Source organism: Pan paniscus, chromosome 5, assembly GCF_029289425.2.
Source record: "Pan paniscus chromosome 5, NHGRI_mPanPan1-v2.0_pri, whole genome shotgun sequence".
NCBI classification, from domain to species: Eukaryota; Metazoa; Chordata; class Mammalia; order Primates; family Hominidae; genus Pan; species Pan paniscus.
In genome coordinates this window covers 68,256,168-68,280,855 of record NC_073254.2, presented here as the reverse complement: position 1 = coordinate 68,280,855, position 24,688 = coordinate 68,256,168, and the positions used below count along the sequence as shown (strand labels likewise).

General features: G+C 40.7%; 1 protein-coding gene across 1 annotated transcript in view; it reads right to left on the bottom strand.

The window, feature by feature from the left end:
- LRRC1 (leucine rich repeat containing 1) overlaps positions 1-12,551 on the bottom strand; it is a 128,514-nt gene extending 115,963 nt beyond the window's left edge. The window contains exon 1 of the mRNA XM_003828938.5: positions 12,109-12,551. Within this exon, the coding sequence (XP_003828986.1) occupies positions 12,109-12,267 (159 nt within the window). The 5' untranslated portion in view covers positions 12,268-12,551. The remainder of the gene's footprint in view (positions 1-12,108) is intronic.
- Between the last annotated feature and the right edge of the window lie 12,137 nt (positions 12,552-24,688).

Below are 24,688 nucleotides of genomic sequence, written 5' to 3'. Positions count from 1 at the left end.
TGATCTGCCCGCCTCAGCCTCCCAAAGTGCTGGGATTACAGGCGTAAGCCACTGCGCCTGGCTTCTCTGTTTTGTTTTCTTTATAGCTTTTGTAACTACCTGAAATTCATATTTTCTTGTCTGTTTCCCATCCTTACCTAGAATGGAAGCTCCATACGGACAGAGATTTATTTGCCTTTCTAGATAGAACAATGCCTGAAGCACAGCCAGCACTCAACAATAAGTATGTGGAGGGAATGAGGGAAGGAGGAGGGAGGGTCTGTCAGGATCCAGCAGAGACCCATCCCTAGTCCCCATTCCTGAACCAAGATGTCTCTGAAGCCTGACACCAACATCCCATCAGAGAAGCCAGCTATTCAGGAGGAGACTAGAGAGCTGTAGCCTTTGATCCTAACTTACTCCTTGCAAAGCCACCTCAATCTGATACTGACCCATAGATATTTCTAATGGTCAGTCCCCAAACTGTTTCTCAAAATACAATCTCTCAGGTACTAAAATCAACACAAAGGGAAGTTTCAAACAACACCCTCTGAATTGCTTGAGTTCATTTAATAAGGACACAAAAAAGATCCCAGCCAAATTCACCCATTTTGCCTCATTTTGAAAAGCTGGGAAAATGCAACTGACAAAAGAGAAAAACTTCAGTGTTCAAAGGTTGTTGGGGGTGAGGGAGTGAGTGTTTTAACCAAAGAAAATCTGCTGATCTTTTTTCCTTAATTGGTTCTGGGAATCAACAACTGACCACAGGAGGGTAAGTGTTTGGAACAGCTTTTCCTTATTATCAAATCCTTGATTATAATGATTAAGCCTAGATTTGTGGTTCTACTAAACCTCATGAAGCAACCTCACAGAGTATGTGCCCAACTGTAGCACCACTCATCAAAGGTTCACTCTGGGACATCAAGTCATAAAATTAGCATCAGAGAGGGTCAACACACAGAGGGACTTTGCTGACACCACTCAGGTAAGGAAACTGAGGCTCAAGAGAGTATGTGATCCGCCCAAGGTCACAATGCTAGTGTTGGACAGGACCAGGACAAGAACCCAGCACTGACACCCAGGCCAGTGCTGTTTCCACTCCATCATGGTGCCACCCATACACACAAGGACTATAGACTGCCCGGTTCTTCATGGTGTCATGTTCAAGCTCTCCCTCACAGGTCTGGTTCAAAGCCATTACTAAATCCACTCCCCAAAAGGGCTGAAAACTTCCCCCAAGATGCCCTTCAAATATGTATTCAAGGTCTGCTCTGCACCAACCACCCTATTAATAAGCAGCAGGAATGCAAAGAAAAGATGTGTAGCTTTAAGAAACTCGCTTTGATGAGGGACAGAGATAATTATAAAAATGCAACGATAAAGTCAGAAGTGTCTCCAGAGACCACAGAGGAGATGGGAGGGCTTCCTGGAGGAATGTTAGCTCCAGAGCTCTGTCCAATTGGATGAGGAGCAGTGAGACAGGCAAAGAAGTGGGAAGAGTACTTCACCACAGGCGGAACTACAAAAAACGAAGACTAAGAAGCATGAAACAATACATCAGCAACTAAGGGCAGCTAACTGGGGCTGAAACACAAGGCTGAGGGAAGGTGAGGTGGTGGGGGTAGGCGGAGCACGGCATGCCGCCAGACTGTATCCTGCAGGTGCAGGGAAGCCACCACAGCAGGCAATCACTGTCACATTTGTGTCTTAGAAAGATCATTCTGACCAAGTATTGAGAAAGGATGTGAAGGAAGCACAAATGAAGAAGTGTGGGCCTCTACCACAAAAGTCAGTATTGATAACAATGATCAGACTGTAGTGGGTACTTTCTATCTCCCAGATACTGTTCTCAGCACTGTCTACAGAGTAACACATGTAACTTTCATACAATTTCATGAGGTAGGGACTATTATTACCTTCTTTTTACAGATGAATAAACTGAAGTACAATGAAAGACTAGTTACCTATCCAAGGTGTCACCATGAAGAGGACAATCTCCTAACAACTATGTATACTTCATCTTCAAGTAAGAGGATCTGGCCTGAATGGAGACTTCAGTAAAAGAGACTGAGGTGGGGGTGCTGATCCATGCAGACATCACAAGTTAATGACCAAGCTTTGTGTTCCCAAACATCCTGCACACCACCCTGCCCTCTCACTCCAGAAAGAGAACCGAGTCAACCCACAGTAAGAATCTATGCTCCAAACACAGCATATGTCACCTCACAAAAGCTCCCTGTCTGCAATGCCCTCCTCCCTCCCCAGCCTGTCAAAGCCCGGCAGCACTGAAAGCCGGAGTCCTGCTTTCCTACACCTCAAATGCAACAAGCCTCTGACAAGGGCCTATAGCACAGCAACTCTTGGCACGCACATTCATGTGGCAAGTATTAGATGTTAGTCGTCCAAAGATCTGGCACAAATACCTGCTCAACTGACTAAAGCCTACCCGAGGCCTTTTCCAGACCTACGGAAAAGAATTGCACTCAAGAATAATGGGCACAGAGATAAAAAGAAGAAAAAAAAAAAAGACAGCCTCTAGGCCTATTTTTCAAGATCTCACAAGGATCACAGGACTTGTGTGTCAAGAATCGGGAATGTGCAGCCCATGTCTTTATTTTCCTTTAATACATCACTTTACCTCTCTAGACTTTAGCTTTTTAGGTGCAAAACGACAGATTAGATTTGTGTAATCTCTAGGCCTCCATCCAACTCTGACTAAAAAACTGAAAATCTAGCAATATTTTGTAAAGTACATATCCATTGATTCAGCAAATATGCTTCTTGAAATGTATCTTAAAGAAACATTTGCACAGGTATACAAAGTAATAAATACAAGAACTTTTAATCCAGCATGGCTCATCATTGCAAAGAATTAGAAACTATTTAAATATTCAGTAATAGGAAAAGAGTTAAAAAATAAATAACAGTTCTATATCCAATACAATGGAATACTATAGCACTCGCAGTAATGCTATAATACTTCTATATACATCGATATGAAAAATGTCCAAGATATGGTGTTAAGTAAAAAGAACAAGCAGCAAAACAATTTATATAGTGGGAGTTCTATTTTTGTTTTAATAACAACAAATACATGGTGATATAAGAAGAAGAAACAATCCATTAAAATACATCCTAAAATCAAAGGGAATTTTAAATGTCTTCACCACAAATAATAAATATGTGAGGTGATGGGTATTTTAAGTAGACTGATTTGATCATCCCACAATGTATACATGTATCAAAACACTATGTTATACCATATACATGTATACAATTATTTGTCAATTAAAAATAAAATAAAAAATTCTAATAAAATCAAATTGTTAACAGATGATATCATTTCAAGGAAATCAAGTGACTATTCTTTCTTTTTTGTTCTTTGAATTATTTTAAGCATCCAACACACACTACTCTCATAATAAGATAAACACAAGACAACACCATAGCCAAGGTCATTTGCACTAATAACATGAGCCTCAAAGGCATTTATTCAGCATCTTCCAGATCAAGTCAAGCAGTCAGAGCCCACATCACATCCTGAGAGGTTTGCAGCCCCTTTCTGGCCCTCACAACTGCTCATTTGACTCAGGCGCCTAGTTCTCACAAGCCAGTGGACAGCCCTCCAGATTATCTCTTCCCAAGAAGTGGGGGTGGACTGCGGAAAGAAAGGTGACTATGGTGGCCAGATGGACAGAGTCCTCTCCATTCAGCCACACAATCAAGGAGTCAGTCTGGAACATGCTGTAATTAGGTGTAACACCACCTTCCACTCACCACATGGCAAATCCATTCCTTGGGGTTTTTAGAAACAAAAACACCAAATTTCTTCCAACTGAGTCAACTTCCCTGAAATCTAAACATTATAGTCTAGATCAAAATAATGAGGAGGGAAAAATTTTAAATATTACATCTTATTTTAGGAGTCCAAGGTATTTTACACTACACACACACACACACACACACACACTCTATTAGATCTTCTAAAATACCACATGCAATAGTAAATTACCATTCCATTCCTGTCCACTAAATCATACCCAAGAGAAAGTTAATGGACATCCAGAAGTTTCTCCTATGCATTTAGGAAGATCTGGCCCATGGTCTCATCACCCCTCAGAACTATCTTATGAAGCAGAGGGCAAACATTTCTAGCCCTGCATCCTGGGTAGAGTCCTAAAATAGGTGAACTTGCCCTAGACTTCAGTGAGCACAGTGAGAAGCCTGCAGCACTCACTGGATCCTCACCCAAAAAGAACACGACATCTCATTCCACGGCACAGCAAGACCGTGTCTGGGATCTGTCATCATCGCAAAGAAATGTTTACACTGCTATTTCTGATACTCTTGTGTAAATCTCAAGAGTGGCTTACCCCTAAAATCTCAAGTCTGTGGTAAAGGGTCCGTTTTAAGGAAATCTCAAGTACCTGTTTGTTACAGTACAGAAGATGCAAAATTCTGGCAACGGGGGAAATTCACTGGAAGCCTGTGAGGTGGAGTCAAAGTGCTCCTTTTCCACTGGGAGCCCCAGGAAAAGGGAACTGGGGGTTGTGGAAGCAGGCTCATTTTGCTGTTTTACCATACTAAAAGCATGACTCTATCTTTGTCAACTGTCACAAAGTTTCATTAAGCAAATGGTTTGTTTTTCTCAAGGACTTGAGCTACTTTTTAAAAAGATATACAAGCAATGAGTTTCAAGTTACTCTAGAATAATAAATATTCTCCAAGTATTTGTCTTTGAAAGCATCCTCTACTCCAGCACCTGTACTCCAGCACAGGATGATGAAACTAAAATTCATAGTATAGAACAAACATAAATATACATTCATATTACTCAGAAAACTAGAACCCACAGGGTTACCAGGGTCACTGCTGGTACATTTTTATAAATTTAATGATCACATTCATCTAAATAAAACCAAAAATAAGCAAACTTTTCCTACCCATAACACATCTGGCTGTCCATCTTTCTTCCAAGCCAATGCCTACTACAAAACTTGCCAGGTTTTGGTGAGCATCTTACAAGGGCACCCCACAATCAAGGAAAACATGTCCACAGAAGGGAGGACAACGCTTTGCATTTGGCGTCCCACAAATTTATGAAGCACTTTGGATGGGTCAGCACAACACAAGGCGGCATAGTAGAAAGAGCAGCAGATGGGAAGGGAGAGGCTCCCAGCGGTAAAAACTTTAATGACACCATCTCCCAGAGCATCCCACAGGTACTCTACCTTTTCCTCTGGCCTAAACCACTGCAACGAGCCCCTGCCTGGTCTCCCGGACTCTATTCTCTCCTCCGCCCCAGAATGATCTTTCTAGAAACAAAGATCTTTCCATACTTCACCTCTGCATAGACACCTTCCCTGAGGCTCCTCTGCCTACAGGGTAGAGTTCATCTCCTTAGCTGTCATGGCATTCTGCAGAGGCTCTTCACATCGCCATGCCTCCTTGCTCCCAGGCGGGCAGTACAGCATACCAGTAAATGCACACATGTTGCAGGAGTTTCTTGCTTGCTCCAGAACTAACCGTGAACAAGGCTTTTAAGCTTTTTAAGTAAGTTTTTTATGACTCAGTTTCTGCATTTGCCAAGCTGAAATCATAATGGCTACAGTGGGCTGTTATTCCATTTTAGAGAAATTATTTATGTAGAGCACTTAATACAATGCTTAAAACTCAGTTAAACCTCAATAAGCAGTGAAAATTATAATTATTATTAATACATCACAGAAACTCACTAAATGTTTCTTAATTGAAGAGACTCTAATCTCCACTAACCCATTATAATTATTATTAATATGTCACAGATACTCACTAAATGTTTCTTAACCAGAGACTCTAATCTCCACTAACCCCAGACAAATGACAACTTCTCTAGGTCTCAGTTTTCTCACTTTTAAGTATGAGAGGTGAGGAGAGGTATGGGGTGAGGGGTGGGGGACTAACACAGGAAACAATTAAATGCTAAATTGTGTGATAGTAACAGGGTATCTGAGAAATGACAACTGTTTCCCCAGCTTGAGAAATGTATAGATCAGCACTATAAAGGGGAAATATTCCTTTGGATCCCCTTTCCCCTAAGCATTGACTTAAATTACATTTATTATAATGTTATTGAAGTATGTCCAAACATAAAACTAGGTTATGTCTTCTCTATGCTTTAGCTCTTATAAAACTATAAGGTAAACACTTTTTAAATCTGGTAAAAACACATAAAAGAAAGCTCAACATTAATTTAACATGACAGACAACAATGATGCAATTTTGCAGACACTGTATGGCTGCTTGCAATGTTTTAAATACAACAGTAGCATGGAGGAGGTAGCCTGCATTCACATTCTGCTTGCTGACACCAATGTGCACTGTGACCCCTTCAGCTACCCAACACTTTCGTCTAACAAATTGCCATGAAACCTTTGTTCATACAACTTCCAGCCATCTTCTGACACCAACAAATCATTTCTGTAATAAGTTCACATCTGTTCCTCCCCCACTAGCTAGAGACAATTAAAGGAATGCTCAAACACAGTCAATAAAGTCTTCTGGCACTGCTCATTTATAAGGTCATCAAGATGTCACAGAATCTGTGATTTTTTAAAAAAATGTATTATTGGCCAAGCACAGTGGCTCATGCCTGTAATCCCAGCACTTTGGGAGGCTGAGGCGGGCAGATCACTTGAGGTCAGGAGTTTGAGACCAGCCTGGCCAACATAGTGAAACCCCGTCTCTACTAAAAATACAAAAATAAGCCGGGCGTGGTGGCACACGCCTGTAATCCCAGCTACTCAGGGGGCTGAGACAGGAGAATCGCTTGAACCCAGGAGGTAGAGGTTGCAGTGAGCCAAGACTGCATCACTACACTCCAGACTGGGCGACAGAGTGAGATTCCGTCTAAAAAAAAAAAAAAAGTATTATTGAAAAGAATATTAAAAATGTAATTCTGGCCTTAAAAAATAACTCCCAGGAAAATGTCTTCAAACTCCAGTTTAAGAAACATTATTTTGGCCAGGCATGGTGACTCATGCCTGTAATCCCAGAACTTTAGGAGACGGAGGCGGGCAGATCACTTGAGGTCAGGAGTTCAAGACCAGCCTGCCCAACATGGTGAAACCCCGTCTCTACTAAAAACACAAAAATTAGCTGGGCAGGGTGGTGTGCGCCTGTAATCCCAGCTTACTCGAGAGGCTGAGGCAGGAGAATCACTTGAACCAGGAGACGGAGGTTGCAGTGAGCTGAGATCGCGCCACTGCACTCAAGCCTGGGTGACAGAGAGACTTTGTCTCAAAAAAAAAAAAAAAAAAAAGAAACATTATTTTAAAATAAACAGATCTTGCCACGGTATCCAGAAAGATGTCAGACATCTGAGAGCTAACTCTGTGCTGACAGTTTTAGTGCTTACACGTAGTCTTTAATAACTCTATAACCCTATAAAGTAGGTAACACCCAAGGAAACAGAGGCTTGAACAGAATCTCCAAGTGTTGGGGCAGCATTTTGAACTATCTGAATCCAGTACCTCTGCTCTCTGCCCTTTCAAGACCAGCCCTAAAGAGCCTCAGCAGAAGACAACCAGCAACGGACAACATAAATCCAGATGAAGCCAACCAGATGGGAGTGAGGGACTGAGAGAGAATAGGTGGCATTGTGAAAACAGAAATGGCAGGACTTGGCAACAAAATGGAGAGAAGAAGGAAGGATCAGAGGTAAGTCCTTGGACCTTTGAGATGGAAAGAATAGCTGCCCTGCCCCCTAGAAACAGAACTTCTGGGAAAAGCAGTCAGTTTGCAATATGAAACCTAAATTAAAACATGGTTGGTTTAAGGCAAAAGGGACTTACCACAAGTGGAGATGGATATTCCCTTAACAGATCACAGCTGGATATATTAAACTTTAAGTCATGTTCATAGAAAATATGTTTACAATGCATGAAGATTCTTTCAAAGATAAGGCAATCAAAGGTGTCCAGCACAGAAGAGATGGAAAACAAAAACTGGCAAGACAAGGACACCGGATTCTGAAAGAAGACTTCGTGTCAACAATAGCTTCACTAGATTGGTGTACAAAAGTCTGACCATAGGAAGGGGAATTATGACGGCTAAGAAACAGGGCCCACCTACCCATGTTAGGACTCATTGACACATCTTTGTGCCCACTATGTACTAAATACTGTCCTAGGTCCAGCCGTGAAGACCTCTGCACTCATGGAGCTTATGTTTTAGTTAGGGAGAGAGACAAAGAACAAGAAAGCAAATATATGGTCTGGAGTTAGGTAATGATATGTGCTCTAAAGGACAGGAAAAAATAAAGCAGAATATGAGAAAGAATGATGTAGGGGGCAGGCATTTGAGATAATGCCATCTGGCAATCAACAAAAATCAACTGAACTCTTAAGAGGAGGTGGCAAGGTGAAATTCAAATTTTTAAAGCTATGAAGCCTTTAGTATATTCATTTAAAATATGTGCTGCCTACTACTACATGAAGCGCTATATTGGTGCTGGAGATTACAGGAAAACACACGCATTTGAAGGTATCTGAGAACTGGTGCACACCGAGGAGAAAACCAATGGCATGTGAAAGGCTGAGGAAGTACAGAGGGGAAGCCAAGGTTCCTGCAGGGCAAGTAGGACAAAACAGTGTCACCCTATGAATGACCTTTTCTTCTGAAGTTGCTTCCAACTTGAATATTCTGACTATATTAGAAAAGAATAGATGCTGGAGCAGTGATATGCTTAAGGCAAGAGAAAGAAGCAGAGGGAGGAAGATGTTTATAAGATTCGGCAACATTCATTCAACAGATAAATAACTGTTTATTGAGCAAGACCTATTGGGTGTCACAAGGATGAGATTCTGTGCTGAACAAAGGTAAGGCCGGGCATAGTGGCTCACGCCTGTAATCCCAGCACTTTGGGAGGCTAAGGTGGGTGGGTCATGAGGTCAGGAGATCGAGACCATCCTGGCTAACATGGTGAAACCCTGTCTCTACTAAAAGTACTAAAAAATTAGCCGGGTGTGGTGGTGGGCACCTGTAGTCCCAGCTATTCGGGAGGCTGAGGCAGGAGAATGGTGTGAACCCAGAAGGAGGAGCTTGCAGTGAGTGGAGATCATGCCACTGCACTCCAGCCTAGGCAACAAGAGCAAGACTCCGTCTCAAAAAATAAATAAATAAAAAATAAACAAAGGTAAGCAAAAACACACAGACATCTCAAGAAGGTTACAGTGAGACTGCCTTTGTTAGCACAGAGCCAAAAAGGATCAAACTGCGGGTATGGGGGAGAAGTAGGTGGATGCAAAAAGGATGGTGAGGCTATCACCCAACTGCAACCAAACTAAAGATGAGGGGTCTGATGCAAAAGGTTAAAAGATTAGGGAAGTAACCATCAAGTCCATAGCTTAGGAGTAGTTTAACTGTGGTGTCCTTTCCATCCCACACTAACTACATCTGGATTAAAATCATCTGCTTCCTCCCAAAGATGTGAATCATGCCTCCTTTAATCTCTATATTCCCAATAACTTGCAAATAATGGAGTCTCAATAAATGCTTGGCTAAGGCTAAGTTATAATGACATGAGTAAAACAGGAGAGACTAAATAAAGATTTGATGGGTGTGAGAAGCAGGATAGAAGATTCCTGCTAGGTGTCCAAAGCAATTGTATTTGGCTGACATCTGAATGAACAAGACCCACCAGCAATGGCATCTAACTCACTGGATAGCCCTGAGAAAGTCACCTCAATTCTGAATCTGAATTTGTAAAAGGAAGATATTGGCGCAAACCAGAAGTTGCAGGCCTTTCAGTGGAAAGAAGGTGGCTGTTATTACACTGAAGCCTGGAGAGAGTGCATCTTTGCTGCCCTGGTAAGGGGTACCGGCTTCCCCTTAAGCTGTGCTTCCGAACAAATTATAGAGAGGAGAACATACAGCTGGTATGGCCACCAAAATAAGGACCTTTGAGGCTTGTGAACAAAAGAGATGTGTTTGTGTGTGGCAGGTAAGGAGACAGGGGTTTGGAGCAGGAGCAGCAGAGACCAGTGGTAATAAGTTATACAGATCTCAGAGGTGAGACAACAGATAGCCCAAGGAAAGAATGGAAGGGATGGAACAGATATCTATGTTTGCAAGGTGGTTCTCATGTCTGGCATGTACACACCCAGGCACCAAGACACACAATAAGTCAGGGAGAAGTAGATTTTACACAACCTAAAAACTTTAATACTAATTTAACAGCTGTTAGAGCAATAATAATCCATTAGCAAGATCACCTGTAACCTTTGAAAAGCTTGTTTATTTACCGTATTTACAGAGTACCATCAGACTATATTTTGAGATTCTGACAAGTTTCCATTTAGGATCACAGAAAGACCTGACATTTCGGCTTGGCATGGGAAATTATGTAATTTCCCATGCCAAGCTGAACTCCCCAACATTACAGGAAAACCCACAAACCCTGCAGAAGGGAGTGAAAAGCCAATCCAGTCAAAGGAAATCTTCCAGTTCTACAAAAGAAAACAAACAAACAAATACCACAAAGGGCAATGAATCATTTCTAGTGAATAACTTTTCACTCCATCTTCAATAATGTCATCCTGAAGCCCCTGAAAACTATTAAATTACATATTCTATATTCCTGGTGATATCACTGCCTAAAATTACACAACTTAAAGCAGTGAGGGAGCTGACGACTGGTAAGAAATCTTCAAGGACGTGAAAGGCCAGAAAAAAATCATGTGTTTGAAAATGCCTGCAAAATAATAAACGCCTGAGGGAACTTGATGGCTTTGCTGCTTCTAAGCTAAATAAAGCCTGGGGGGCTTTGCAAAGGTCCTAGTGAGGATAATCTCTATGATTACACAGAGCAAACATCCAATCAATTCCACATGAACCCAGGAAAGTTAATCCAAGAAGAACACCACCACTTAAAATATTGAGAAAAACACACAGTTCTGATTGTTTAAATGCTCCATCAGCGCTGGAGAACGTATCAGGTCATTCTACCAAGTCAGAACACTTGATTAGTGTTTCTGTGACAAAGATTTGGCTTGTGTTAACTAAAGGGCAACAAGAAGTTTGCGTTCCAAAGCTCAGGCCTTAAATAGGTCCAATCCCCGACTCCCAGCAGTCTCCCTACTTCCTGCACACCTTTGGATTATTGCACAGTGACTTCCTGCACACACCTGGGTTTGAGACACCTTCCCCCTGAGGGGTTACTCTAGCTAAGTTCCCGAGGCAAGCTTGAAAGAAGTTCGCTGTACCCCTACTCTCGGTCAAAGCACCATCAGCACATGTCGCTTGACAAGTTCGGCGGCAATGGAGTGATCAATTTACATAAACAACTCTGAAGAGATAACGCATCACTGCAAGGAGAGAAAGTCAGCAGGACGACGGTGCCCGCTCCGGGAAAGGCGGCTGCAAGGCTGGCCCGCGGGCAGAGCCTCTGCTGACGTTCACCGCAGCTCCCACCACGCAACAGGTCCACGTAGGCAGGGCCCGGGCGGCCGGCATCTGGGCACCTGCCCCTAGCGCTCCAGGCCCAGCTCTCCCCTGCGCCCATCCCGCGTCCACCCCCGCAGCCACCGCAGGCCAGCCGGCCAAGCCCACCCGCGATAAAGCACGGAGCACATTCCTCATTCCTCCCAAGACGCCGAGATAGTGCGGCCCGCTTGAGCGCTGCCCAGGTCACAAGGCCCTCCGGGACATGCCTTGACTAAAGGAGAGGCGCGCCCGGCCCTTGGTGGGGGAACGACCCCGGGAAGTGGAGGGGGACAGGATGCGGTGCTCTGTAGCTTCCAGATGGAAACAGCCCGAATCACCCGGCTTCTCATCTGACCCGGCACAAGTGCCAGGTGTCAGTACCTAGCATGGATCTAAGTTACTTAACAGTCCAGAACGTTTCTCCAATAGCACGAGCCCCAGTGACTACGCGCAAAATATCCGGTCACTTTGAATAAAATGAAAAGGAACTTTTACTGGGAAAGGATGGAAGTAAAGAGACAGGGGGAGAAAGAAGCAGGTGAATGCATAAAAGAGGGAAGGTTCCTTCACGCCGGACCCGGAGGTGGAAGAGGGGACGAGAGAGGATGGGAGCGGAAGGGACAGCAGACGAGCGGGCAGAGCGCTCAGGTGAGGCCGGACCCTTACCTCGGGCAGCTCGCGGAGCTGGTTGGCGTCCAGCAGCAGCTCCTCCAGGCTCCGGGCATAGCGGTAGATCTCCTCGGGGACGTAGACCAGCGAGCAGTGGCGCTTGTCGATGCTCTCCACATGACGGTTGCACCGCCACAGGGGGATGCAGTGGAACATCGCCGCCCCCGCCGCCGCCTAGCCGGGTCCCGAGCGGCGGAGACCCGGGCTCCGAGCCCGTTCTTCCCGGCGGCTCCGCTCAGCCCGCTGCCCTCTCCGCGCTCGTTGTTGGCTCTTGGGTTAGCTCGCTTCTCGCGCCGGGCTTCGCGGTCGGAAGTGCTTCAAGGAACCTGGAGCGGGAGCCCCTGCCCCGTCCCTGTACCCCCGCCCGCCAGCCGGTGCCTCCACTCCCACCCGCCAGTCGCCGTCGCCGCCCCCGCCGCCGCGCGGAGCTTCCTACTCGCAGCCGCCGCGCGGACTGAGCATGCGCGCCAGTGGGTGAGCGCCGAGGGCGTTTCCCGGCCCGAGGGATGCTCCGCTCCGGGTTTTCCCGGCGACCTGCATCCAGAGAGGGTCGACTGACCTGTGGGCCGGCTGCTGGCGATCTGCTTACTCCGGCAAGGACGGGGGCGCATCGGGCCGTTTGAGGAAGGCAGACTGTGAAAGAACTTGGGGCAAAGATGAGGCGGAGTAGAGGCGGCCTGAGCAGAGCAGAACAACTTTGATATTTAGTTTTATTTAACTCGCACTCCTCTCCTTGCTCCCCTTCCCCAAAACAACTTTCTCTTCCGGGGTCAGACAGGACCGCCCCGAAGCGTACCTTGCGCGCCGGGGGCGCCAGGCGCTACGGGATTCGGTGTAGTTTTGAGGTGTTTGCACTACGCTCGCTGCTGCTTTGGTGGCTGCCCGTGTGCCCGCTGCTCACGGCTGCCCCAGAAGTGTGAGCTGGCCGCGCCCGGCCCCTGTCCTGCCCTCTGGTCCTCGGGCACCGCCTGCAGGCTTTGTAACTTGGGAGCACATCTCTGGTGATCATGGTTTATGCAGTGAGTGACAGTAAATCCTCCTCCCTGTACCAGCAAAGGCATAGGAGTCTGAGAGTCTGCGAGATTCTCATAGATGTGGTTGCACCTGGCAAGGAGCCCAACTGCAGAAATAAGCAGGCAAAAGCGAGTTTCTGAGCCAGTTCCAGCCCGGCCCAGATGTTGGCCCCTGACAACTAGCTGTGGCTGGTGCGGAAGGAGGAGCGAGGGAAGAGGGGCAGATCGAGGCTGCCAGGTGAGCATCCTCCATACAGCTCCTGCTTTTCTGCTACAACCCCAGTCCCGTCCAGCCCGGATGACCGGGGAGGCTCACTATTGGGTTATAACAACCATTCCCTCGCCCCGACTCATTCCTGCGGACCACGGCCGGAATCCTGAACTGCCCCTCTTTGCCTGTAACTGTTTGCAACATAATCCCCATCTCCGAATAACCAAATTTTCTCCTTTAATGAAGGGTTGCTAAAGTCAAGGTCAATCACAATGATGAATCATTTCCTTGGGGGCTCCTCTGATTCCCCACCCGGCCGCCCCTTCGTTCCACACTTTCCCTTTCAAGCATACTCAAACTCCAGGTTCCACCTGCGGCCGCTGCCACGCTGGCTCTCCCACACTCACTCCCGCCCTCCAGCTGCTATAGCTAAAATCTGGAGCCACGGAGTTCACTTTTCTATAGAAGACAAAGCTGAGCATGCTCAGTGGCCAAGGCAAAGTTTGGTCGGAAACTAGTTTTTGCGTTAGACTCTCCATGGGCTCCATAGACTCTCCTGTACCTTACGACTGGGCACAGGAGGGTTTCCCCGGTGAAATGGAGAAGAGGACACACTTGGTCTTTTCAACTTTACTAGGAGGGCTCCTTTCTTCCCAGTCCGTAAGGAGGGGTCTGACTTTCATTTCTACCCCAGCATTATCACCTTAACTCTCATTCCAGTCAATCCCTAAACTCCGTTGCCCTACCCACTTCACCCTTCTTTTGTTTGTCCTGATTTGATTCTTGCATTCTCACAGAGAGCTACCTGGACTTTGAACCTCCACCCCCCTTTCTACATTCTTGCATTCCAGAAACATATGAAGCTCATTTCTGCCACCCTTCCTAGAAAACTGGTTGCTGACAGAGACATGTGGAAAGGTAAGTGCCTGTCTTCAAGTTTTCCAACTTTTTAAAAAAAAATTAAAGAAGGCTAGTTCCCTCCATTTAAAATAATGTGATTTCCAGAGGTTATCACACTAGATTATTTTAACGAACACCAAATGTATTTTAAAGACGTGTCCAGTCTTTTAAAAATTCAAACCTCAATAAGCATTCCTTGTGTGCCTCTCCATGATGCTTCAGCTTCTCTGTGTTATTATTTTTGTATCACCTTAATCCGAAAGAGATTGTGACCTCTTGAACAACAGATACTGTCTGACTTGCTTTGTAGATCTGGGAAGCTGCCACAATGCCATATGCACAGTCAATGATCAACATTTTTTGTTGATTTAATTCTATGGGTAGTCACTGGGAGAATTCTTGACTTTCCTTGTTTCCAATAATCTGCCAAGAATTTGAAACAGCGTAGTAAGAGAGAAAAAATGAAACAACACCTTGTCAACTACAGAATCGGGAAGCAATTAACTTTTTACTCACCTGAAGAATTTTAGGGTTTCCCGCCTGATAAAACATCTAGTTTCTTCCGCCACATACAAATGAGTTTGACTGAATTTAAACAAAGTTTAAAAAGACCACCTAAATCACTTTATTCTTAGAATAATGTAATTCTTTTATTCATTTGTACTGTGAACCATGTTTTCACAGCCTTTGAGCTAAAGAGATCTGTGTTTGAACTCTTGTTATGCCACTAGCTTTGTAGAAATTGACAGTTTACTTAACTTGTATAAGCCTCAGTTTTATCATATCTCAAATGAGGATGATTCATGGGATTGTTATCTGGATTAAATGAAATGATATATGTAAAATGCTTAGTACAGTATCAGACACACATTACTTTAATCAATAAATATTCATTATGCACTTTATTAGCCAGCCTCCAGGAAGTTAGGGGCAACATCCACCATCTCCTGGTTGGTCTATGTAACCAACTTTTTCTTTCTCGAATCACTCACTTTGGGGAAGCCAGCTGCCATGTTGAGCAAATCTAGAGCTCCACATGCCAAAGAATTGCAGACTGCTGACAACAACTAGCAAGGGACTGACGATTCTTGGCAGTAGTCATGTGAGTGAGCCATCTTGGAAGCCAGTTCTCCAGCCCTTGTCAAGCCTTCAAGTGACTGCAGCACCAGCTGATAGCTTGACTAAAACCTCATGATAGCCTCTGACTCAGGACCACTCAGCTAAGCTGCTCCCCACTCTTGCCCCTCAGAAATTATGTGAGACAGTAAATGTTTGTTGCTTTAAGCTGCTAAGATTTGGAGTAATTTATTACACAGCAACAAATAACTAATAAAGGTACATACTATGCACCAGGCATTGTGCTAGATACTAGAAATGTAAGAAAAACAAGATAGGTCTTAGCCTCATGAAGCTTACTCTCTAAAGTTAGGAGAATGATAAATACTTAGTGGTCTGTTGTTGCTTTATCATTAATTTTTTGAGCATGGTATCATTAATTTTTTTAAGTGAAAGTCCAAAGTGTTAGCGTGTAAGATAGGGATTCTTGTAAATGGGGATTCAGAGGTTTGGGCATGTGAATTTTAATGTGAGATACCACCACCTAACCACTAGAATGACTTAAAATTAAAGAAAAAAAAAAGACAATCCCAAATGTTACTGAAGATATAGAGCAACTTGGCCCGGCAGAGTGGCTGACACCTGATTCCAACACTTTGGGAGGCCCAGGCGGAATGGGGTGAAGGGATCGCTTGAGGCCAGGAGTTCAAGACCAGCCTGGGCAACATAGGGAGACACCCGTCTCTACAAAAAATAAAAAATTAGCCTGGCATAGTGGCATATGCCTGTAGTCCCAGCTACTCAGAAGGCTGAGGTGGAAGGATCACTTGAGCCTCCTAGTTAGTTTGAGGCTGCAGTGAGCTGGGCACTGCACTCAGCCTGGACAACAGCATAGGACACTGTCTCAAACAAATAAAAAAATGGAACAACTGGAATTCATACATTGCTGGTGGAAGTGTAAAATGGTAAAACCACTTTGTAAAACAATTTGGCAGTTTATTTTAATCATATGCCTACCTTAATGATCTACCCATTCTACTCCTAGGTATCTGCACAAGAAAAAGTGAAAACATATGTCCAAGCAAGGATTGTTTACAAATGTGCATAGCAGTTTTGTTAATAATAGCCCCAAACTGGAAACAATCCAAATATTCATCAACAGACGGATACAGTGTAGTACAGTGAAACAATGGACTAGCATTCAACTAAAAGGAGCAAGCTACTAATACATGTAGCAATGTGCATAAATCGCAAAAACTATGTTGTGTAAAAGGCAAACACAAAAGAGTACGTACTATATGATCCCATGTATATAAAATTCTGGAAAATGCAAACTAATATAAAGTGACACAACCTAAATCAGTGGCCTAGAACCTGTTAGTTGGGTTGTAGGAGGGATTGTGGTGATAAAGATTGATGATGAAAAACAGAGAATTTGTAGGGGAAGTGAGCGATGGAAATATTATATATCTTGATTGTGGTGTAGTTATGTGGGTATATACTTTTTTCATCAGACTGTATATTTAAAATAGGAAACTATTACATAAAATATATATATCACTAAAATTAATTCTAAAAATTAAAAAGTATACAGGTGAATGTATCCAACAAGTTGTAAATTACATCTAGGGTTAGGGGTCATGTTGTATTAGTTGCTCAATAAATATTTACTTGTTCACTACATGCCAGGCACTGGGTTAATTTGCTGGAGAGACAAAAAAGAACAAGACAGGGCTTTCAGTCTTACTGAAAGAAAGGCAGCTATCAAGGAACTTATAAATCATAGTACTATTATAGTGTGATACAGCTTTTTTTTCTTAATCTAGAGAGGATGACTTTTTGTCCTGTAAGAGATTATTTGAGGTATTTAGATAACAGGTCAAATAGCAAATTAAATCTTAATGATATACAAATCTGGATAATAGAAAGATAGGTCAATTTGTATATGAATCCCAAAGCCCTCTTTCAGAGAAGAAGCACTCACATCCCAACTCATGATTCTCCAAGGTTGAGTTTATGGATATTTTCTGAAGATTATGTATCTGTGCTATAAGGGAAGGCTACACTCAAACCATTTGAGAAACCTGAGAGCCTGCAGAATTACATGGATACATTAGTTTAGAAGTCAGCAATGTTTATGATCAGAACCAAAGTAATTACCCTAAAATCTCTTTGATTCATATTACTATTTAAGTTGAAATTCTGTCCCCATCCCTTGCTTTTTAGTTGAAATGTTTAGTCCATTTACATTTCATATAATTATCAGATGATTTGGACTTAAATCTATTATTTTATTATTTGTTTTCCATGTGTATCTGATTTTTGTTCCTCTGTTCCTCCTTTTTTGACATCTTTTAAGTAAATAAATATATTTTATAATCTCACTTTATCTATTGGCTTTCTAGCTATCATGATTGCTCTAGGGAATATAATATGCATCCTTAAATTTTCACAGTCCAGTTAGAGTAAATATACCAATTCATATAAACCGTTGCATATGATTCCTGCAATTATCTAGGTCCGTTTGTCAACTATCTGGTGCTTTATGTTACAATTTTTATGCAGATTACATTTATATGTTATAAACCCCACACAAAATTTTTCGTATTTTCTTTTAAAATTCTTTAGTATTTTAAAGAAATAAGAGGAAAAAATTGTCTTTTATATTTACTCACACGTTTATTTCCAGTGCTCTTCATTCCTATCTCATGTCATGTCTCTTCACCTGGAAGTTTGTTAAAGATTTATCTGCAGATGTCTTTATTGTACCTTAATTCTTTATAGATATTTTCAGTAGGTATACAGTTCTGGGTTGACAAGTTTGCTGGTTTTTTTTTTCTTCTCAGCACTCTAAAAATAATCAATTTTCTAATTTCTTATGAGAAGTCAGCAATAACTCAAATTGGACCTAATTTGTATGTAATATATCATTTTCTCTGGCTGCTTTTAAGATTTTCTCTCTGTTCTTGGTTTTTAGTACTTTAATTAGTATATATCTGTATTTATCTTGATGATGGTTTACTGAGCTTCCTGAATCTGTAAATTTATAACTTTCACCAAATTTAGAACATTTTCAGCCATTATTTCTTCACATATTTTTTGCCCATTCTCTTCTTCCCTTTTAATACTTCAATTTTTAAAATGTTAGACCTCTTGATATTGTCCCACATATTTTTGAGGTTGTGCCTCTTTTTTCCCTGATATTTTTCTCTCTGTTTTCCAGATTGGATAATATATACTGTTCCAGCTTCAAGTTTACTGGTTCTTCTGTCATCTTCAAACTGCTGCTAAGCCCATCAGAAATGCAATTTCAGATGGTGTATTTTTTAGTTCTGAAGTTTCCATTTGGTTCTTTTTCTATATAGTTTCATTTCTCTGCTGAGATTTCCTATGTGTTCATTTATTAAGAGTTTATGTTCCTTTACATATTTGATTAAGGTTATAATAGCTGCTTTAAACTCTTTGTAGGCAAATTCTGAAACCTGGGTCATCTTAGAGTCATTCTGCCTTGATTGCATTTTCTTTTAAGTATAGGTCACATTTTTCTGTCTCCTCATATACCTAGTAATTTTGGATTATGTCCTGGATATTGTAAATAATAGAATCTCTGGATTCTGTTATATTCCTCCAAAGAGTGTTTTTGTTCTGTTTTGTTTTAGCAGCCTGTTAGCTTGAATGAAATAAAACAAAAAACTCTTATTTTCTGTGTGGTACATGGCAGCTGAAATTTGTGTTCAGTTATTTTATTCTTAATTAGGTTGCTTAAAAGCTGAACTACACATGCATAATTTAGCGGTCAGTCAAATATTTGGACGATTTATATGCAGAATCTGGAGCTTCTATTCTCACTCAATCCTGTCTGAGGTTTCCCGCTTCTCACTTTCAAGGTGCCTTTGTCACCCCAACTCTGATGTATGATACATTGAGCCAGATTGCTCTAAACATGAGTTTTAGCTGATCTATGTGATAGACTCTAGTGTATGCTTGTCAAAGTCATAAAAGCAGAAAATTCACTCTTCTTCCTAGTATAGATTTTCCTTCAGTTGCTGCTTGGTTTTGGCCATTCTCCAGTACCTTCAGATAGTTGATTTTTGCATTTTGTTCAGCACTATAATTGTTATCTGTGGGAAAGTTGGTCATGTAGTAACCATTCAGTTGTTTTTTATAAATTGTAATTATTTGTTTACATAGCTTCACAGATTGTAAGAGTATGTGGACAATCCAAATTTTCTTATTACTAAGATTTTAATCTACCCCTCCATGCATAGGAGTTACAAATGAGCAATTTGAGTTTTCTGCTTTTCTGTTTTTCTCAATCTCCTTATAAAGGTTCTCATGATGAGTCAAATATTGAAGAGCATTTTGCCTTGGTGGAAATGAGCCAAAACTACCTGTAGTGTGGGGTGGTGTAAAGAACTCACAATTTTGCATTGAATTTTTGGATCTGCCACTACTAGGGATGAGACCTTGGGTTAATCATATTTAACTCCAATATTCTGTATTTCTACAAAGGCATGAAAAATGCCACCCTCAAATGGCTATTGAGAGGATTATGGGTTAATGTAGTGGAAAAAGTTTTCCATACTGCAGAACACAACACATTAGGCATTATTCATTGTCAATACTCTTTGCTCAGTTACCAGCCAAAAGAAAGCCTATCATGTGAGTACATTGTTTAGGTAAACAATATGTAAATTATCATATCAGTTGATATGAGACGGTAAAGTATTTCAATAGGAAAGAGACTATATCAAAGAAGCCAAATCAAAACCAGGTATCTGCCACTGAATCCATCTTTTTCCAGGCCTCTGCCTCAGCCTCATGGTCTCCTTCTTTGATAAAACAGGAAGGTGAAGCTTAGAGGTGGCTCAGGTTGTGGCAATGCTTTACATTTGTGTAATGCTTTATCGTTTAAAAAGAGCACATTAGCATACATTGCCTCATCTGATCAAAATGTACTTTTTAATTGTTTAAGTAAACATAGATGCCTCATTTATTTTTCACCTTCATCCACAAAAGGTTTAAGAAAATCATATAGCCATGTCTCTTCTTATATTACTCTTATTTTATTGTTACAGTTCCTACAATATAAATTAAATCAAAATAGACATTGTTTTCACTGAAGGCCAAGGTCTACTTTGTAATTAGTAAAAATTATACCTATGAGTGAAACCACTCCACTGAGCACTGTCATTCAAACAGTTCAAAGACCATTAGTGATCAAAGTATGTTGATCAGTTAACTAACATAAGCCTGAAAGATCTCCTATTTCTCCAGTCAAGTTAGCACTATCCATAAAGTTCATGCAAACTTGACTGGAGAATAAGATACCTTTTATGGCTAGTCAACTTGAAATAATATGTTATTAATAATGCTGTCTTAAAAGAAATAAAGAAAACTATTAACTTTCAGGCTGACAAAAACATTTAACTGTTTAAGCATACCATGATAGTTTATTTATGTTACTAATAAAACAATGAAGATCAGATCAACATATATTTTTAAAAGTATAATATTTAGGTTTCATTCAATCATTTATTTCAGAAACCATCAGATATCTCTGCAATTCTAATTTATTCATACTATTTTCTTTACTGGGTCAACTGACAAATCTACTTTATTTGCTGTTTTCTTCCCACAAAATACAAGGGAGAAATGTTTTCAAAGAGCATCAATTTGTTGTAAAGTTTTTATTAATATGCGAGAAGCTTATAAACAAATACATTTCATTAATTATAGCACCTTAAAGGAGGTAAAAATTAGAGAGTTTGGGTGGAAATACCAGTATCTGATACTGTTATAAATCCATCATTGAGACAAGTCAAATTAATTTGTAGGAAGGCAGTTCTACAGATATGTCCTGCTTTAAGCAAAATCAAGCATAAAGATACCTAATCTCACTGCCAATTTCAATGCAGAGATGATTCTTCTTGTCCTAAGATTTGTTGCTTTACCAAAAAGATTTACTGAAAGGTTTAAATGGATCATTATTTTAATGCAACTGAAACAATTTTGTTTACCAAAAAATTAAGTTGCATACAATTTTGTGGGTACATTTCTAATGCACAAAGCTAAGTTTAACTGTATTCACCTTTTAAAAATTAAACTTAATTTTTAATTGATACAATAATTGTACATATTTATGGAGTATAAAGCGGTGTTTCCATACACGTATGATGATCAAATCAGGGTAATTAGCATATGCGTCATCTCAAATATTTAGCATTTCTTTGTGTTGGGAACATTCAATATCCTCCTTCTAGCTATTTGAAACTATATATTATTGCTCACACCTGTAATCCCAGCAGTTTGGGAGGCTGAGATGAGTGGATCACTTGAGGTCAGGTGTTTGAGACCAGCCTGGCCAACATGGTGAAACCCCATCTCTACTAAAAATACATGGTGGTATGTGCCTGTAATCCCAGCTACTTGGGAGGCTGAGGCAAGAGAATTGCTTGAACCTGAGAGGCAGAGGTTGCAGTGAGCCGAGATCGCATCACTGCACTCCACTCTGGGCAACAAGAAAGAAAGGAAGAAAAGGAAGGAAGGAAAGAAGGAAGGGAGGGAGGGAGGGAGGGAGTTGCTGTGACAGGATTTTATTCTTTTTATGGCCTAATAGTATTCCATTGTGTATCTATATACCACATTTTCTCTATCCATTCATCTGTTGTTGGACATCTAGGGTGATTCCTTATGTTAGCTATTGTGAATACTACTGCAATAAACATGCAGATGTATTTTCAACATACTGCTTTCCTTTCCTTTGGATAAAGGCCCAGTAGTGGGATTGCTGGATCATATGGTAGTCCAATTTGTAGTTTTCTGAGGAATCGCCATACTATTCTCCATAGTGGCTGCACTAATTTACATTCCCACCAACAGTGTATAAGAGTTCCCTTTTCTCCACATCCTTGGCAGCATTTGTTATTGTCTTTTTGATAATAGCCATCCTAACTGGGGTGAGATGATACCTCATTGTGGTTTTGATTTGCATATTCCTGATGACTAGTGATGCTGAACATTTTTTAACATCATATTTGTTAGTTTTAACCATGGTTTGTTAGTCATTTCTAGGTCTTTTGAGAAATGTCTGTTCAGATCATTTGTCCATTTTAAACTTTGTTTTTTGCTGCTGAGATGTTTGAGTTCCTTGTATATTCTGGATATTATCCCCTTGTCAAATGAATGGTTTGCAAATATTTTCTCCCATTATGTATGTTGTCTTTTCATTCTGTTGATTGTTGTTGTTTTTGCCTGTGCAGACACTTTGTGCTTTAGTATAATCCCATTTGTTTGTTTTTGCTTTTGGTGCCTGAACTATTAAGGTCTTATTTATAAAATCTTTTCCTAAACTAATGTCCTGAAGCATTTCTCTTATGTTTTCTTCTAGAAGTTTTATTGTTTGGGGTCTTACTTTTAGGTCTTTTATCTATTTTGAGTTGACTTTTTATAGGTTGGGATGTAGGAATCTAGTTTTATTCTTCTGCATATGGATATTCAGTTTTTCCAGCACCATTTATTGAAGAGACTGTCCTTTTCCCAATGTGCCTTATTGGCACCTTCATCAATAATGAGTTAGCCATAGATACATTAATTAATTTCTGAGTTATCTATTCTGTTTCATTGGTCTGTGTGTCTGTTTTTATGCCAGTATCATGCTGTTTTGGTTACTACCGCTTTGTAAGATATTTTGAAGGCTGGTAGTGTGATTCCTCTAACTTGGCTGGCTGGCTTGCTTGTTGATTTGTTTCATTGTTTTGCTCAGCATTGGTTTGGCTACTTGGGGTCTTTTGTGGTTTCATACAAATTTTAGGATTTCTTTTTGTATTTCTGTGAAGAATATCATGGGCATTTTGGTAAGGATAGCATTGAATCTGTAGTTTACTTTGGGTAGTATTGTCATTGTAACAATATTAATTCTTATAATCCATGAGCTTGAGATGTCTTTCCATTTGTTTGTATCTTCATTATTTCATTCTTCAGTGTTTTGTAGTTTCCTTGTAAAAGTCTTTCACCTCCTTGATTACATTTATTCCTAGATATTTTATTTTTTGTAGCTATTACAAATGGGGTTGCCTTCTTGATTTTATTTTCAGCTAGTTCATTGTTCATGTATGGAAATGCTGCTTTTTTATATTGATTTCATATCCTGCAACTTTACTGAATTTGTTTTATTCTGTTTTTTGATAGAGTCTTTAGGTTTTTCTCTACATAAGATCATGGAATTTGCAAACAAGAACAAATTGATTTCCTGCTATTCCAATTTATATGCCTTTTATTTCCTTCTCTTGACTAATTGTTCTGGCTAATACTTCTAATACTATGTAGAATAAGTGTGGTGAAAGTGGACATACTTGTCTTCTTCCAGTTCTCAGAAAAAAATCTTTTAGCTTTTCCCTATTCAGTATGATATTAGCTGTGAGTTTGTCATATATGGCCTTTATTATTTTGAGGTATGTTCCTTCTGTGCCTAGTTGGTTGAAAGTTTTTATTATAAACAGATGTAGAATTTTATCAAGTGCTTTCTCTGCATCTATTGAGATGATCATATGGTTTTTAGTAGTCCTTCATTCTATTGATGAGATGTATGACATTTAATGATTTGCATATATTGAACCATCCTTGTATTCGTGAGATAAGTAACACTTGACCATGGTGTATTATCTTTTTGATGTGTTCTTGGATTGGATTTACTAGTATTTTGTTGAGGATTTTTGTGTCTATGTTTATCAGGAATACTGGCCTCTAGTTTCCTTTATTTGTTGTGTCCTTGTCTGCTTTTGGTACCAGGGTTATGCTGGCCTCATAAAATGAGTTAAGAAAAATTTTCTCTGCTTCATTTTGTGAAATAGTTCAACAAGAATTGATACTAATTCTTTAAAGATTCAGGAGAATTCAGCAGTGAAGCCATCCAGTCCTTGACATTTATTTATTGGGAGATTTTCTGTTACTGACTCAATCTTGTTACTTGTTATTAGCCTGTTTGAGTTTTCTGTTTTTTCTTGGTTGAATTTTGGTAGATTGTTTATGTCCAGGAAATTATCTATTTTCTTTTGGTTTTTTTAATTTATTGTCATGTATTTGTTCATAGTAGTCTCTAATAACTCTTTGTATTTCTGTGGTATCTGTTGTGACATCTCCTTTTAATTTATTTTATTTATTTGGATCATCTCTCTTTTTTCTTACTCTAGCTAATAGTTTGTTGCTTTTGGTTATCTTCTCCAAAAAAAACGCAACTTTTTGTTTCAGTGATTTTTGTACTTTTTTCATAGTCTCAATTTTATTAATTTCTGCTCTGATATTTCCTTCTCTGATTTCTTTTCTTCTACTAATTTGGGGTTTAGTTTCTTCTTTCTTTTCTAGTTCTTTGAGATGTACCTTTAGGTTGTTTATTTGA